The 15,597-nt window shown below is 41.9% G+C and overlaps 2 protein-coding genes across 4 annotated transcripts; one reads left to right on the forward strand and one right to left on the reverse strand.

Moving 5' to 3' along the window:
• LOC143881942 (protein NRT1/ PTR FAMILY 5.10-like) lies at positions 1-6,865 on the reverse strand. The gene is made up of 4 exons (XM_077385289.1): positions 6,632-6,865; positions 6,334-6,551; positions 1,340-1,911; positions 1-1,078 (listed from the first exon to the last, which is right to left on the reverse strand). The coding sequence occupies exons 1-4, from the start codon at positions 6,741-6,743 to the stop codon at positions 250-252; spliced, it is 1,731 nt and encodes a 576-aa protein (XP_077241404.1). The 5' UTR covers positions 6,744-6,865; the 3' UTR covers positions 1-249.
• A 3,885-nt stretch (positions 6,866-10,750) lies between these two features.
• Positions 10,751-15,377, forward strand: LOC143881943 (protein NRT1/ PTR FAMILY 5.10-like). 3 transcript variants are annotated; one of them, XM_077385293.1, is made up of 5 exons: positions 10,751-11,083; positions 11,533-12,003; positions 12,095-12,298; positions 13,736-14,307; positions 14,464-15,377. In XM_077385293.1, the coding sequence occupies exons 3-5, from the start codon at positions 12,203-12,205 to the stop codon at positions 15,293-15,295; spliced, it is 1,500 nt and encodes a 499-aa protein (XP_077241408.1). In that variant the 5' UTR covers positions 10,751-11,083; positions 11,533-12,003; positions 12,095-12,202; the 3' UTR covers positions 15,296-15,377. The 3 variants fall into 3 exon arrangements, with proteins under 3 accessions (XP_077241408.1, XP_077241405.1, XP_077241407.1); XM_077385290.1 differs by having other exon boundaries at positions 10,753-11,083; positions 12,095-12,312; XM_077385292.1 differs by lacking the exon at positions 10,751-11,083 and having other exon boundaries at positions 11,485-12,003; positions 12,095-12,312.
• Positions 15,378-15,597: the final 220 nt, after the last annotated feature.

The following is a 15,597-nucleotide window of genomic DNA, read 5'->3' on the forward strand; positions in this document are numbered from 1 at the left end:
CTCAATGCTTCCTCTATTGGGAGCTTTCCTTGCAGATTCTTATTTGGGTCGATATTGAATTTTTCAGATACACTCATCTCATGATATTGAGTTTATATATATAGTCCCTGATCTGAGACCGTTACAATCCAACGGTTATAAAGACACCCATATGGTGTTATGTGCATGCCCCTCTTGGTCTTATAGACATAAGATTTGGCATAGTACAAGGACCTTGATGTTCTTTCTACAATCTCATGAATCTTTTTGTTACATGATGGCATGCCCTGTCTTAGTCTTATAGACATAAGAATTGGCAAAGTACAAGTAGAGGCCCAATTCAAGGGTACTGAGCCCGGCGAGAAGCCAATAGAAGTAATCGAGATGTGCCTGATTGAGATTATTAGAGAACCAGTTCTGTCCACTAGCCACAGTTGCCTTCTCAATTATAGAGATGAGAAAGCTGCTTAGAAAGCTTCCTATGCCGAAAATACTAAGGTAGAGCGACATCCCCACACTTCTCAACTCATCGGGAACTTGATCATAGAAAAATTCTTGTAAACCGACCATCGTAAACACATCAGCCGCTCCAAACAGAACATACTGAGGAACCAACCACCATACACTCATAGGAACAGTTTCGGAAGGCATGTCCACCAGCCCCGCGTCTCTAGCAACCACAAGTCTTTGCTCCTCCACTATGGCTGCCACCGCCATTGAAACCACAGATAGAAACATCCCAATGCCAATTCTCTGAAGCATTGTTATCCCGGACGGTATCTTTGTAACCCTTCTGGCTATTGGAATCAGTATGCGGTCATATATGGGAATAAGAATAACGATGGAGCCGCTGATAAAGGATTGCAGGGCTGCAGCCGGTACTTGGAAGGAGCTAATTCGTCTTTCCATGGTAGTGCCTTGCTTGGTAAAGAAGGTTGATGACTGTGCGAAAACTACTGCATATATCAAACAGGTTGTCCATATTGGAACCAACCTCAAAACACCCTTTGCTTCTTCCACCTGACTCATGCTACATTCTTTCCAATTCTTCTTCGAAGAATCCGAATCGTCTGAAATAGCAATAGCTCGGTCGAGAAATCTACATATTAATACAGAAAGGAGCACGTGCTGTTTTGTTACTAACTTTATTTATTTCTCTCTAGATTAGAATTCTCTCCTTGGCTGTTTGATAGCTTCTTGACAGTTGTAAGTTGTAACTGCAGAACCTATCAATAAGTGGTATCTTTTCCTCAAAACAAAATTTGAAAGTAAAACCAGATAAAGTAGATGGGTGTAATTATCGAAACAAGAAGTTATAAAATCTGTTTCCCTGTTAAAACAAGCAAATGGTTTCCCTTACTTGAATTGGCTGCTTCTACCTAGCAGGGGTGTTTCACTTGCTTCATCTCCTGCAGAGGAAAGACACGTTTTCTCCGTGATGGATGAAGGAACTGGCTGATTTCGATTCCGAGCTGCTGTAACAAACACCTGAGCAATTCTCACAAATGGGCTTTCATCCTTCATAAGAGTAAATCGGTATGTCCTGGTTCCGAGCAAGAAAATAGCTAGTGCAACTACCATCGAAATACATGGAATCCCGAATCCAAGACCCCAACTCAGATTATCTTGAACGTAGTTCACAATGCAGATAGAAATCACGGTCCCCCCATTGAGACCAAGATACCACCAATTGAAGAATGAGCTCTTGGATTCGCACTCCTTGGGATCACGTACATCAAACTGATCAGCTCCGAAAGCCTGCGTACATGGCTTATGCCCACCTTGTGCAAGTGCAACTAAATACACAGAGAAGAAGAAGAAGAAGATTTGAAACCCAGAAGGAAATGGACAGTATTCCTCCTCCATTATGATTTCACAATCGGGTGGTCGGAGAGATGGAAGCACGGCTGATAGAGTCAACAAGCCTAACCCCTGTTTTTCCCAATTCAAAATTAAAGAAAACCAAAAACAGAAATTGGCAATAAACAAACAGAAAGTAATATATGCCACAAAATAAACAAAATATCCTGTGCAGAAAAGTTCCTAGGTGTTGTCAATCAACTTGAAGGTGTGCAGTGAACACAGCAAACATTATCTGGAATGTACCAATACTTCATCAAGGTTGTCCCTACGATCTACACTGAAATCAAAGGTCGCAAGATCCAGTCAAACAAATTTTCTGCTGCGGAGCAATTCAGAGTTAAAGATGGCCATCCTCACCCCCTAACTGGAATTTTCTTACTTCTGACTTCTGTCCAATTAGGGTGATCTTCACAGACGAAAATGTGTCGTTCTTGCACTTCTTGGAGAATATCTGTGCTATAGTTGGATGTGGTGTCACAGTTTTTGGTATTGTTGATGCAATTTTGTGGTTGAAAATGGAATTGTGAGGTACCAAAGAGATGGCATTCATCAGGTGTAAAGCTTCCCCTTGACGATTGAGGGTGATGAGATTCAACCTTTTGACACTGGATAACTGCACCAGTCCCCCCCCCGCGCCCCCCCCCCCCCCCAAAGCCTATTCGGGATTTCCGTCCAATAAGCTTAGTGGGTTGCTTATAGAAATTACTAGCTAAGGTACAAGTGGGACATTTGAAAAAAGTATTACCAATCATATTGTCCAGCAATCAATCATCTTTTGTAGGAGGGCAGCAGATCCTATACTGTGCGCTGATTGCAAATGAGGTGGTGGATCACTACTTAAAAAATGAGAAAGAGGAATTGTATGTAAGGTAGACATGGAGAAGGCTTATGACCGGGTGGACTGGGACTACCTTGACTATCCACTAGAGAGAATGGGATTTGGTGGGAGATAGCGAGGATAGATACAAAAATGTGTCTCATCGGCCTGGTTTTCGGTACTGATTAAGGGATCCCCTAGGGGCCTCTTCAAGGCTACGAGAGGATTATGGAAGGGCGATCCTTTATCTCCGTTTCTATTTGTGATTGTGGCAGAGACTTTGTGCAGGCAAATTGATAAGGGAAAGTTTATGGGGTTGATAGAAGGATTAGGATGGGAAGTTGATGGCCGGAGGTGTCCCATCTTCAATTTGCGGACAACACATTAATTTTCAGTACACCAGGGAAAGAAAAGGTGCTAAACCTTAATGCGGTTAAGGGTGCAACTCACGTCGGGTTGGGTCGGGTTGAGGCCAACCCTAACCCAACCCGAGATAGCATTCTCTCAACCCTAACCCAACTCAAGCGTCAGGTTGAGGATGGTCAACCCTAACCCAACCCGCCTCCAAATCAGGTCAGGTTGAGTCGGGTTGGGTTCAGGTTCATCTCAGGCCAAATAGAAAAATAGAAGGAAAAAAAAGCATAATCCTAGAAAAACATGAGAAAACTAGAGGACAGAGGTCGGGTTCGGGTTCAGGTCGGGTTGCCAAGGCCTCAACCCTGACCCAACCTGAAATTAAATCGGATTGGCTTTTCCCAACCCTAACCTAACCCAACCCGAGCCAAAATCGGGTTGAACCCATGGGGTTCGGGTTGAGCCTGACCCAAGTTGCACCCCTAAATGCGGTCCTGAGATGCTATGAGGTAGTTACAGGACAAAGGTCAAACTTTTGCAAGTCACAGATCTTGGGTTCCCACACGTCCTCAGAGGAATTGAATTCGTTGGCAGGCTTATTGGGTTGCATGGTGGATCATTTCCCTACATCCTATTTGGGTGTTCCTTTTGGGAGAGGGCAGGCCTGCTAAACAACAATAGAACCAAGTATTAGAAAGGGTGGAAAAAAGGCTGGACACATGGAAGCTAAATTTGGTTTCATTGGGAGGAAGAAAAACATTGATCAAGGCAGTCCTTGCAAGTTGCAAATATGCCGATCTACCAACGATCGGTGCTTAGATGCCCAATGAATGGTGAATCGCATAGAACAAAATCAAAGAAGATTCCTGTGGGGCGGGCTAGATGAAAAGCGAAAGATGCATCTAGATTATTAGGAGGAGGTGTGCAAGCCTATCAAGTCAGGGGGATTGGGGATTAGAAGACTAAAAGCTGTGAACCAGGGACTTCTAAGGAAGTGGCTAAGGAGATTTGGGGAAGAAGGCAACCATTTATGGGTGAAGGTCATTGAAGAAAAATACGAAGCTCTTCGAGGAAATTGGATATCGGATGACAGATTCAGACACAAATGAGTTACGGTTTGGAGAAATAAATTAGACTACAAGAGAAAACTTGACAAAGGCATCATGTTCATAGTTTACTCTGGGGACAACATCAAGTTTTGGGATGATAAGTGGCTTGGAGATGCACCTCTAAAAGAAGCCTTCCTAGACCTGTTCGTAGTGGAGGCGAAAAAGGAGGTTGGGTCAAAGATTGTTTGGAGAGAGAGAGGAGGATGGGTCAAAGCCTTCCTTGGACCGTTGTTGTAGACAAAATCCTTATGGTTGATTATCTACGTAATCGGCAAATATGGATTATTGATCATTGTGCGCTATGCGTGCAGGCAGGAGAAACTGTAGATCATATGTTCCTTCATTGCAAAACAACCAGGTTCGTGTGGAGCAAAAATCTTTGTAAGTTTGGTATAGCGTGGGTGTTTCCATCTGAGCTGTCCGAGCTCTTGGAAAATTGGTCATTCACACCTTGGTGGAAACATGGTCATTCACACCTTGGTGGAAACGTGGTAAAAATTTATGGAATGTAACATTGCTAACTACTATTTAAATGCCATGGAAATAGAGAAACGCCGCCGTGTTTAGGAGTTAAGTAAAAACTCCGCAATATCTCTTCAGTGAGGTGATAACCTTGACTATTGCATGGGTTAGGGCTTTACCCAGCTTCTGATTCATCTCAGCGGATGACTTATGGAACGGGTGGACTGAAGTTTGCTCCAGTGGAGAGCAGAGGGACTTTTTTTTTATTTTTGGGAAAAAATAGAAAGAAGAAATATTTTTCGAATGGTAAAGAATTGTATTAATATAAATCCGGGAGGGGGGGTTCCCAAGATCGAGGTGGCCAATACATAGTATAGTTTGCAGAACTAGAGAAGGAAATACAATAAAACCCCTCAAGGGGAGAGGAAATTGAAGACCTCCAAGCTAGCCCTTGCCACACCATCTCTGGAGAGCAAAGGCAGTTAGTTGCCCAGTCATGAGTCTTGCCTATGAAGGGTTACTATAAGCTGAATTTCGGTGGTTCTAGCATAGGGAATCCTGGGGCGGCAGAAGTAGATAGGGCTGCAAACGAGCTGAGCTGAGCCGAGCCGAGCTTTGGGGTGTTTGGGCTCGGCTCGTTTAGTTTTTAAGAAGGCTCGTGTTCGGCTCGGCTCGTCTCAAGAATGATAAAAACATACATCTGTGGGATTTGAAGCCAAGCCCCCTACCACTCGGCAAAACCTTCATTTGTGATAAACAACTCACATTCTTTTATTTTATATATAAAAAACAAACATAATCCAAGCTTTAAAGCTCGGCTCGTTTATGAACCGAGCCTAAAAAGCTCACGAGCTTTTCCGAGCTTAACTATACAAAGCTCAAAGTTTGGCTCATTTAGTTGGCGAGCCTAATTTTTGGGCTCGGGTTCGGCTCGTTTAGTAAACGAACGAGCCCGAGCCAAGCTTTTAACGAGCCGAACCCAAACATGTTCGCGATCCGGCTCGGTTCATTTGAAGCTCTAGAAGTAGGTGGTCTTCTTCGCGATCATGAAGGCAAAACGCGTTGGACGTTCTCATACCTCATTGGGATTGCACTCTAATGAGACAGAGATAAGAGTCGTTCATCAAGGAATAAGGTTGATTAAGCATAATATCCTTGATCATATTATAGTGGATGTGGATTCCCTAAATGTCATAAGTGGTCGAAGGGTAATAATCTCCCCCATCTTTGGGGGTTTACACATTGGATTGATGATATTTTCGATCGAGTAAAGGGATCCTCCATCTCTTTCCAGCACATCAAAGGTCAGCAAACAGTGAGGCAGATCGGCTAGCGAGGGAGGGAGCCTCTAGGATGGCCTTGGAAATGTTTGATTTCCTCCCCCTGGTTTTGTGTCGTCCTGAATTCCTTTTTTTTTTCTTCCCCACTTCTTGGTTGTAGCTTGATCATCTCGATCACCGGGGCTGATCCCCGGGTTCTTTAATTTTTTTCTAATATAATTCTTTATCCTTCAAAAACCAATTTTCATGATTGATATTTATTGTATACAGGAAATTGAAGGTGCAAAATACCAAACACAAATTTCATTCTTTTTGTTATGCAAAAAAGAAGAAGAAGAAACAAACCAAGAGATACACAATTGAAACAAAAAGAATCATTTCATAACAACCCAGATAGGAATCATGAATGAATGATAAACACAACCAAAAACACACAAAAAAAAGGTAAGAAAAAGAAGAAGAAACGAACCATGACATAGAGAAGTGAAGCAAAAAGGATCATTCGATAACGACCCACATAAGAATCTGCAATGAAAGCTCCAAATAAAGGAAGCATAGATGAAAACCCAGACCAAGCATTCACATTCTCTGCTGCAATTGCCGTGGATTGTCTAAGAGGTCCCGTTAGATAAGTTATAAGGTTCGAACCTATTCCAGAGTAAGCAAATCTCTCTGCCATCTCCACCCCTTCAATCCAAGAAATAAATATAGTAAGTATAAATCACACAGATGAAATGAAAGTGTAAAATTCTTGTATTTTTAGGTACCGATGATGAAAAATGCAGAGTTCCATCCTCCAGAATAAGATCTGGTCACAGGGCGGCCTTTGTAGTCAACGGCTCCTTCAACTTGGTCATTGAGCGGAGGAACACTTGTCATTTTAGCCCCCCAAATGCAATTATGACGATAAAGGCCTGGTTTTTGCTTAGAATTTGGGGGTTCAGTGTCTGTGTTTGGAGTGGAACTGTGGAAGGAATCTTTGCAACGGAATTCTTATATTACTAATTTATTACTACTACTTGACTCCTGGTATGGGGGAGAAATTGAAAATACCATGTTTTGATAAAGGCAGAAACTAAGCTTGTCTTTTCTGTTTGAACTTCGTCCTTATGGTTTTTGGGGAACTGCAATAACTTTTTGAGGGAATTGCTAGGGTCCATCGCATAAGGCATTTGGAGGCTGGTCTGTTGCACGTCAGACCAGCCACCTCGTGGCAAGCGAAATGCCTTTTGCGATGGACCCATGGTTTTGAATTTCGGTTTCGGTTAAAATTTCAGAGTTATCAGGAACCGAAATTCCAGCTGAAATCCCAAAAATTCGGGCGAAATTTGGTATCGGCTCACTAAATCCTGGTTTTTTGGGACGAAATTTCAGTAATAATTTCGTTCGAAATTCGTTAACGGAATAAAAAATTATTATTTTATTAAAAATTTCTACGAAATTCCCCAAATTTCGGGAATTTCGAACGAAATTTCATTTCGGTCGCCACTGAAATCCGAAATTTGGGTCTGAAATTTCGTATTTAGGTCAAAATTTAAAACCATGGATGGACCCTAGCAAATCTCGGTGGGATTTGCTAGGGTACGGAGATTTGCTAAGGTCCATCGCAAAAGGAATTTCGCAGCTCGTCTGTCGCATGTCAGACCACCCACCACGAAATGCCTTTTGCGTGGACACTAGCAATTCCCTAATAAAAGACATGATAGGTTGCAATTATCAAATCATGGCAGTGTCAATGTCAGTACCCTTTCTAAATGCTCAAACTCAGCTCATCTTTTCTGTTCTGGCTTCTATCTTGTCTTCTAGTATTTAAAGAGAATGATATCAACACAACTATGTTTTGGGTGGGGAAACGATATCAGCACAACCATGTTTTAATATATGCGCTTGTCTTCTAGTCTTTAAAGAGCTGTAAAAAGGTCATCTAGGTTCCCAAAAACTCTTGCATAGTTACATGCTCCCATTAAAAAAGAAGATACGAGGTAGCCCATACCAAAAAGTTGTCGTGCTGATATCATTTCCTTCTGAAGAACTGTGATAACGTCGCTACCGTTTTTTCTTTCTGGAAAAGGTCGATGATTTTTTCGCCCGGACCGGTAACGTGATTGGACGTAAAAAAGAGGGTTATGACTTTACAAGTAGCTAGTGAACCAGTATTATTCTAAGGCGTAAAATGAGTGGAAAATGATATCATTATAATTGGAAAATGATATTTCCACTTTCCTTCGCTATTTCCACCCCCTGTGGTCTCTTATTTCCTTGGAAAAGACGGTGAAAAAGAAACAAAAGAAAGTTGAAAGACTATCATGTTCAAGAAAAAGACAAATAAAAGACGTTGAAATGCTTGGAATTTCCTTAAAAATTCCCTTTAAAAAAAAAAAAAAAAAAAAAACCCTGAAAAGAAGCAAAAGAAAGTTCAACTTAGATATTTTTGAGAAAAGCCAAATAAAAGTGGATGAAATGCTTGGAAAGGGGTGTAAATATCATATCTTGTTAATGAAACCTTGACAATTATGAGGGCTAGGATTATCATCTGATGAGTGTTGATGGCCTATCAAATGAATGTTTGGGATGGTCAAGCGGCTGGACCCAACTTGGCTTTTTGGCCCGCTCCATGGGATGAGGCAACTTCAGAGTGACAGACTCTCGGATGTAATACTCCGCCTTGATCCTGGTCAAGTCATCCTCCTTCAGGTGTTAGAGCTCATCATAAGGTTCGACCTGTCGGACTGACCTAGAGGTTTGCTACACAATCGCCCCACCTCGCACCCTGATGAGGGGCATTGGATGAGACTTCAGCCTCGGGCTCGAAGAGAGCCTCTCGGATAAGAGGTTGGCAAAGTGAATTGCTTTCCTTGAGTGACGGAACTTTACAAGAATCACTCTTTGGAACGGACACGTCCCTGTCGCCCCAATCCTCGCCACTCTCCAAACTTGTCCTAGACCTACCCTTCAACATGATGAAATAGAATGCAAAGAAAGACGGGAAGGCTTACTAAATGAAGGGGAGGGCAGAGTAAGTGGACAAGTCAGAGCCCTAAGATGGTAGAACCTTCCAGCAAAGGGAAGATAGTTCCGCACAACCGCACTAGACATGTCGCAGACCGAACTGAATCTACTGAGCTCAATGAGGATCGCCTTTGCAAAATGGAGAGGACTGAAGGCCCTCTTAACTTTTTATAGACGTGTGTCACTGATTGCGACCTTTTGCCTCCCCAAGCCATTGGGTGACATGTGTCAGGATCCTAGGGTGCGGGTCGGAATTCGAAGAGTCAAGTAATATAGTTGTCTAAGAGTGTTAGCATACATGCCCTAAAAGCTGGTGCTACTTGTATTGAACTTGTACTCAATGAATAAATTGATTGTTTCGTGACATCTATTGGGTAATTTGCGGAGTATGTGATATATATGCTTGTAGACATATGTTTGTCCTTAAGTAACATCGTAGGATATGCCATGCACATAGAGATTATTTGGCATATGGCCTTCCGATTCTTTGAAAGCCTAGAAGTTAACGATTGGGGTTGAGGTTGAACACCTCGTACTTATACACAACCGTCATCGATCTTGCCTCCATACACGCATTGGGGTGGCCTATCTCGGTCATTAGGGTAGTAGACCCTAAGCAGGTGAAATCGGTGCGATGATAGGATCACACATTGAACGGATCACTTAGCGAAATAACCTATGGACAATGGATTGAAAAGATTAATTCGTTTGTCAGGACCCTTTCTAAATATGTCCTCGAACCTGAGGGATCATTTTGATCTGTGGGCAAGTCTTGTGGCTTTGGTCTGACTAATTGTAGTCCAAATAGGATTACCAGAGGTTAGTATTGGGTCATTGGATAAACCCATTGAATCAATAGTGATGCCCAACATGGAATCCTCCATATCTCTCTGTATGAGATATTGCATTTACGGTTTTGATCTCAGCTAAGTCCTTTGGTAAAAGACTATCCAGCCAATTTGGTAAAAGTGTTTATCAAATGCTTTGGAAGACCATTATTGGTTTTGAAAAGATTTTGCAAATGCATTTGTGGACTGTAAACTGATAGATCAAATGATATAAAATAGGGTGGGGCCCAGGGGGTAAGTTATGTCCACCCCCATAGGACCCAACTCGGTAAATGGCGGATTGGAGGAAGGACATGCACTTAGAGGTGCCTAGGGTATTTAGATTCAATAGTCTTCTTTAGGGCAATATCCTCATGGGGACCACTTGCCTAACGGGATCGTGGTTGCACTACATTGCATGAGATTGCAGTGGGGCCCATTGGTGGGCCCTATAGGAACGACCATTGAATCCATGCGACGATCCCACTCATAACTCATTAGACCTTTGATGGATTGTTGGACAATCCTGGTTCCGGACTTTATTGCGAGCGACGAATGGATTGGATCCATTGTATATGATGCAAGGAGGAGATGCACTGTATATAGGGTGGGCACACATCAATTAGTGGAAAAGGGCGCACTATTGGATGGTGGGCCATGTTTAATTAACATGTGTACATTAAATACTTAATTTCTATTGGTTGGAACTGAAGTGATTTAATTGTGCATGTGCTTAATTAAAGCTTGGTTCCTATTGGCTGGGATTTAAGTGAAATCTTATTTGCTACAAGATTGGTGAATTCATATCAGTTGGAATTCTAAGAAGGACATGAGAGAGATTTGTGGAAACCTACTTAGCTTCTACACACTTTCCAACAAGTAAAAACCATTTTTACACCCTTTGCTTTATTTAAATAAAGAAAGGTGGTGCAAGGCTAAAGTGTAATTGTACATGGCTTGCTAATTTAAGTGGGATTCCTAGTGGGAACAAACTCCCAAGGATTCTCTAGATAAGGGGACATGGCTGAACGAATTTTTCACTCTACAACCCCTGCTCTTACTAGAAAAATTCATGCAACCCCTCCCACCATCAGTTCTCTCTCTTCCTTTTCTAGCTTTAGCAAATTCTTGCCGGTCTTCGTTTTAGTTCCACACCGTTTCTAGTTCTAATTCTTCTTAACTTTGAATTATGTTTGTGAAACTCAATTGTAGCTGTGATTTCAAGCTGGGTTTAGAACCCAAAGGACCTTCTTCAACATCCTCTATCTTTGCAAGCTTTAGAAGCTGCTACTTCGACTTTCGAAGGAGTTCATGTTTGAGAAACCGAGCACACCTAAGGAGGAGTAGATTAAGCAGCGACTATCAGATCAAGGATATTCAATTGTAAGTTCTTTAACTATTTCAATTCATCACCAATATGAATCTAATCATTAGGATCTCGGTTGAATCTAATCACCAAACTAGCTTCCGCCGTGCTGAGCGATTCCACCACCAACTAAAAAAGAGCCTGTATAGGTTGTCTTCCTGCCAAAAGCACCGAAGAGCTTGCATAGGTCCAAGAGTGAAAACCGTGCCCATACAGACATCCTCTTCCACGCTAGGATAAAGATAGAAACCCACTCCTAAGGCAAGTCGTTTAAGCGGCCTCCGACTCCAAGTTATTAAGAAGGGACCCCGGCCAAATTACACATCTCTGTGGACTCCTAGTTGCTACGCTCACTCTATTTTTCATCTATTTCTGCTTTGTAAGCTAAGCAAATTGACTTTGCATCGGAGGGTTTCTCCAAAATCTTAACTCCTGCCCCTCTAACGAGTTCTTGTTGTGTTCCCAGGTCCTTATGCCAACCGAGCTCAACTGCATCGCTTTTGAGGCTTGAGTCCGGATTCCCGCATCTTTACGCTGCGGCCCATCAAATGAACGGTGTGAATCATCCTAAGAAGTGGGACACAGTGTACTTTAGGAGAAATACTGAACTTCATGAGCTCTCATCATATAAAAAATCACTTCCCTATAAAAAATCTCATAATTTCCTCTTTCTTTATGTTGCATAATCTTTGACCTATGATTCCTTCCACGCCCAAACAAGCTTGAGTCTAAACCCTAATTCTAAAGAGAAACCCCTCCTCTTTATTATTGGGAGAATTTGAACAAACCCTTGAAGGGAGTTGGTTTAGGGGGGGTGAAATGGCCGCCATTTCTACACCTCTGCTGGATGACAACGTTGAAGGAGCAGTTGACTACAAAGGCCGACCTGTGACCAGACCCAATTCTGGGGGATGGAACTCTGCATTTTTCATCATCGGTACGAAAAAATTGCAGGAAGTTTACACACATTCAGTTAATTTCATTCCATCACTACCATTTACCCTTCCTTTTTTTTTTTTCAATTGAAGGTGTGGAGATGGCCGAGAGAAGTGCTTACTATGGCATAGCTTCCAACCTTATAAGCTATCTAACCGGACCCCTGAGACAATCGACGGTAATTGCTGCCGAGAACGCAAATGTCTGGTCAGGGGTTTCCTCAATGCTTCCTCTATTGGGAGCTTTCATTGCAGATTCTTATGTGGGTCGTTATCGAATCATCTTCTTTTCTTCAGGTCTCTATCTCCTGGTTTGTTTCCTCTTCTTCTTCTTGGTTAGTTTGGTGCAAAAATCCTACACTCTGCTTTTATATGAGAGAAAATATCCTTCCATCAAAGGTTTTTTCCAATGCTAATCCAACTAATAAAATTGTTCTTTAAAATTCGAATAATATAAGAACTGCAATCAGTGGGTTAGAACAAGGAAGCAGGATTCTTCACTGGGAGCCTTCGATTCCCGCTCTGGCAACCTTGAGCAGGATTCTTCCCTGGGAGCCTTCGATTCCAGCTTTCGATTCCCGTTTCGATTCCCGCTCTAGCAACATTGGGTTAGAATGCCTCGTGAACAAGGTCTTAACAATTTGTTTAGTGTAAAGAGAAAGAATTTCATCCAATAATGACACGACTAGAGAATGTTAAGTAGAAAAGATAAATAACACCTTTCTCCAACAGCTTAAGCTTTTGGAGAAGTTGGTAAGTTAACATGGTATCAGAGCCAAAGGTCTCGAGTTCAAACCTCCCAGGATAGCAAAAATCCACATGCGATGGTCGGCCCAAAGTGGGACCACATGTGCCGCGAGTTTGCCAAGTGGACCACACGTGCGGGGGAGTGTGAAACTATAAAAGATAAATAACGCCTTTCTCCGACAGCTTAAGCTTTTGGAGAAGTTGGTAAGTTAACAGGGAATACCTTTTTCGAGGCAAAGTCCATTGATGTCTTGCATGTACACAATCAAATAGTTGAATGTAGAAGCAGATGAGTAACACATATTTAAATTACGGACTGCTCCTAGATAGAAGAAAAACATACAAATTGTTTCTAGTATTTTCGAGAGAGCCTTTTCTTCTTGATGCAGGCCATCTCTTTATACAAATTTTTTCTCTCGCAAACTGTTTATGTCAGTTATTTCCAACAATAACTTCCTCCTTTGAATTTTGAATAAAACACGTCATAACTACTTGCAAGTTAATCTTGTTTTGTTATCTTTTTTTGTTTCAATTGTGTATCACTGTATATCCTTGATGGTTTCTGATATGTGCAAGTTAATCTTGTATATGGGGTTAATTATTATCTAGTTATTATGTAGTGGCTATGTGTTTTAGAGTTATGGGGTTAGTTATTTGTGATGTGTCTTGTTAGTGGGTAAGTGTGCTTGTGATGTGGCACTCTCTTTTGCTTGTATTTATGTAGTAGTAATCCAATGAAATGAAAGAAGAGAAGATTTTTACAGCAGCAAAGGAGAATTTGTTTTGGAGAGTCATGTCTCCTCTCAATTTGAGCCATTAGGAGGTCCGGTTGCCTCGAATCAACCTCTCTCTCCCTCTTTTTCTATTTTCCGTTTGTTTGTTTGTGTTACGGCCAATTAGGCACGTAACAGTTTTTTCTTCCCATTTTTCTCTTGTTAGTGTTCTATCATTGCCTGCTGATGGTCTCATTTTGAATTGGGAAAACAGGGGTTAGGCATGTTGACTCTGTCAGCCGTGCTTCCATCTCTCCGCCCACCTGATTGTGAAATCAAAATGGGGGAAGAATTTTGCCCATCTCCTTCTCAATTTCAAATCTTCTTCTTCTTCTTCTCTCTGTATATAGTTGCGCTCGCGCAGGGTGGACATAAGCCATGTGTGCAGGCTTTCGGAGCTGATCAGTTTGATATACGAGATCCCAAAGAGTGCAGATCCAAGAGCTCATTCTTCAATTGGTGGAACTTTGGACTCTCTGGGGCGTCCGGGATTTCATTCTGCATTGTAAACTACATTCAAGATAATCTGAGTTGGGGTCTTGGATTCGGAATTCCATTCATTTCCATGGCAGTTGCACTCGTTGTTTTCTTGCTCGGAACCAAGACATATCGCTTTACTCTTATGGAAGATGAAAGCCCATTTGTGAGAATTGCTCAGGTGTTTGTTGCGGCAGCTCGGAATCGAAATCGTCCAGCCCATTCGTCCATCACGGAGAAAACTCATCTTTTCTCTGCAGAAGATGGAGCAAGAGAAACAACTCTTCTAGGAAGAAGCAGCCAATTCAAGTAAGGGAAACCAATTGCTTGTTTTAACAAGGAAACAGACATTGGTAACTGCTTGCTTTTATAGTTACTCCCTTCTAATTTTTCTGGTTTGCTGTTACAACTCTCAACAAGCTATCAAACAAAACAGAATGTGTTCCTTTCTGTATTACAATGTAGGTTTCTTGATCGGGCAGTAGCCATTTCAAACGATCCGATTTCTTTGAAGAAGAATTGGAATGAATGTAGCTTGAGTCAAGTGGAAGAAGCAAAGGGAGTTCTGCGTTTGGTTCCAATATGGACAACCTGTTTGATATATGGGATAGTTTATGCACAGTTATCAACCTTCTTTACAAAGCAAGGAGCTACCATGGAAAGAAGAATTGGTTCTGGCTTCCAAATACCGGCTGCCACCCTGCAATCCTTAATCAGCGTCTCAGTCATTATTCTTATCCCCATTTACGACCGTGTACTGATTCCAATAGTGAGAAAGTTTACAAGGATTTCGTCCGGGATAACTATGCTTCAGAGGATTGGCATTGGGATATTTACATCTGTAATTTCAATGGTGGTGGCAGCTCTAGTGGAGGAGAAAAGACTTGTGGTTGCTAAAGAGTCTGGGCTTGTTGACATGCCTTTGGTAACTCTTCCTACGAGTGTTTGGTGGTTGGTACCTCAGTATGTTCTGCTTGGAGCAGCCGATGTTTTTACGATGGTCGGTTTGCAAGAATTCTTCTATGATCAAGTTCCTGATGAGCTGAGGAGTGTGGGAATGGCGCTCTTCCTCAGCATTTTTGGCATTGGAAGCTTTCTAAGTAGCTTTCTCATCTCTATAATTGAGAAGGCAACTGTGGGCAGTGGACAGAGCTGGTTCTCTAATAATATCAATCGGGCTCATCTTGATTACTTCTATTGGCTTCTTGCTGGACTCAGCGCCCTTGAATTGGGCCTCTACTTGTATTTTGCCAAATCTTATGTCTATAAGACCAAGAGGGGGCATGGCATCCTGTAAGAACAAAGTCACGAAATTGTAGAAAGAACATATCAGCAGTTTCTTATGATCAGCCAAATAAGATATATGCTTTTGTTTCAAAGTTTTCACTTTTGATTAAGAATCTCTTTGGAAAGGATTCATGGGATTGTTGAAAGAACATGTCACCACCTTATGAACATCCAAATAAGATTCGTGCTTGTGTTTCAGAGATTTCATTTTATGATGAAGAATCTCTTTGGAAAGATGGAAATGATTCTGCACGCCATTGAAGCCTGTTTGTTTTGGATTTTGAGAACCGATTGTGAGTCCAAAACTGATTT

This window comes from Tasmannia lanceolata, unplaced genomic scaffold, assembly GCF_043159265.1.
Source record: "Tasmannia lanceolata isolate RefF3 unplaced genomic scaffold, GAP_Taslan_0.1 ptg000007l, whole genome shotgun sequence".
Taxonomy (NCBI): Eukaryota; Viridiplantae; Streptophyta; class Magnoliopsida; order Canellales; family Winteraceae; genus Tasmannia; species Tasmannia lanceolata.

Excerpts from the sequence above, each read along its gene's own strand:
- LOC143881942 (XM_077385289.1), bottom strand. The coding sequence starts at position 6,743 with ATGACAAGTGTTCCTCCGCTCAATGACCAAGTTGAAGGAGCCGTTGAC. Across the intron at positions 6,552-6,631 it reads CTCTGCATTTTTCATCATCG|GGGTGGAGATGGCAGAGAGA; the intron begins GTACCTAAAAAT and ends CTTGGATTGAAG. Across the intron at positions 1,079-1,339 it reads GGTAGAAGCAGCCAATTCAA|ATTTCTCGACCGAGCTATTG; the intron begins GTAAGGGAAACC and ends ATTAATATGTAG.
- LOC143881943 (XM_077385290.1), top strand. The coding sequence starts at position 11,886 with ATGGCCGCCATTTCTACACCTCTGCTGGATGACAACGTTGAAGGAGCA. Across the intron at positions 12,004-12,094 it reads CTCTGCATTTTTCATCATCG|GTGTGGAGATGGCCGAGAGA; the intron begins GTACGAAAAAAT and ends TTTCAATTGAAG. Across the intron at positions 12,313-13,735 it reads CTTCAGGTCTCTATCTCCTG|GGGTTAGGCATGTTGACTCT; the intron begins GTTTGTTTCCTC and ends TTGGGAAAACAG.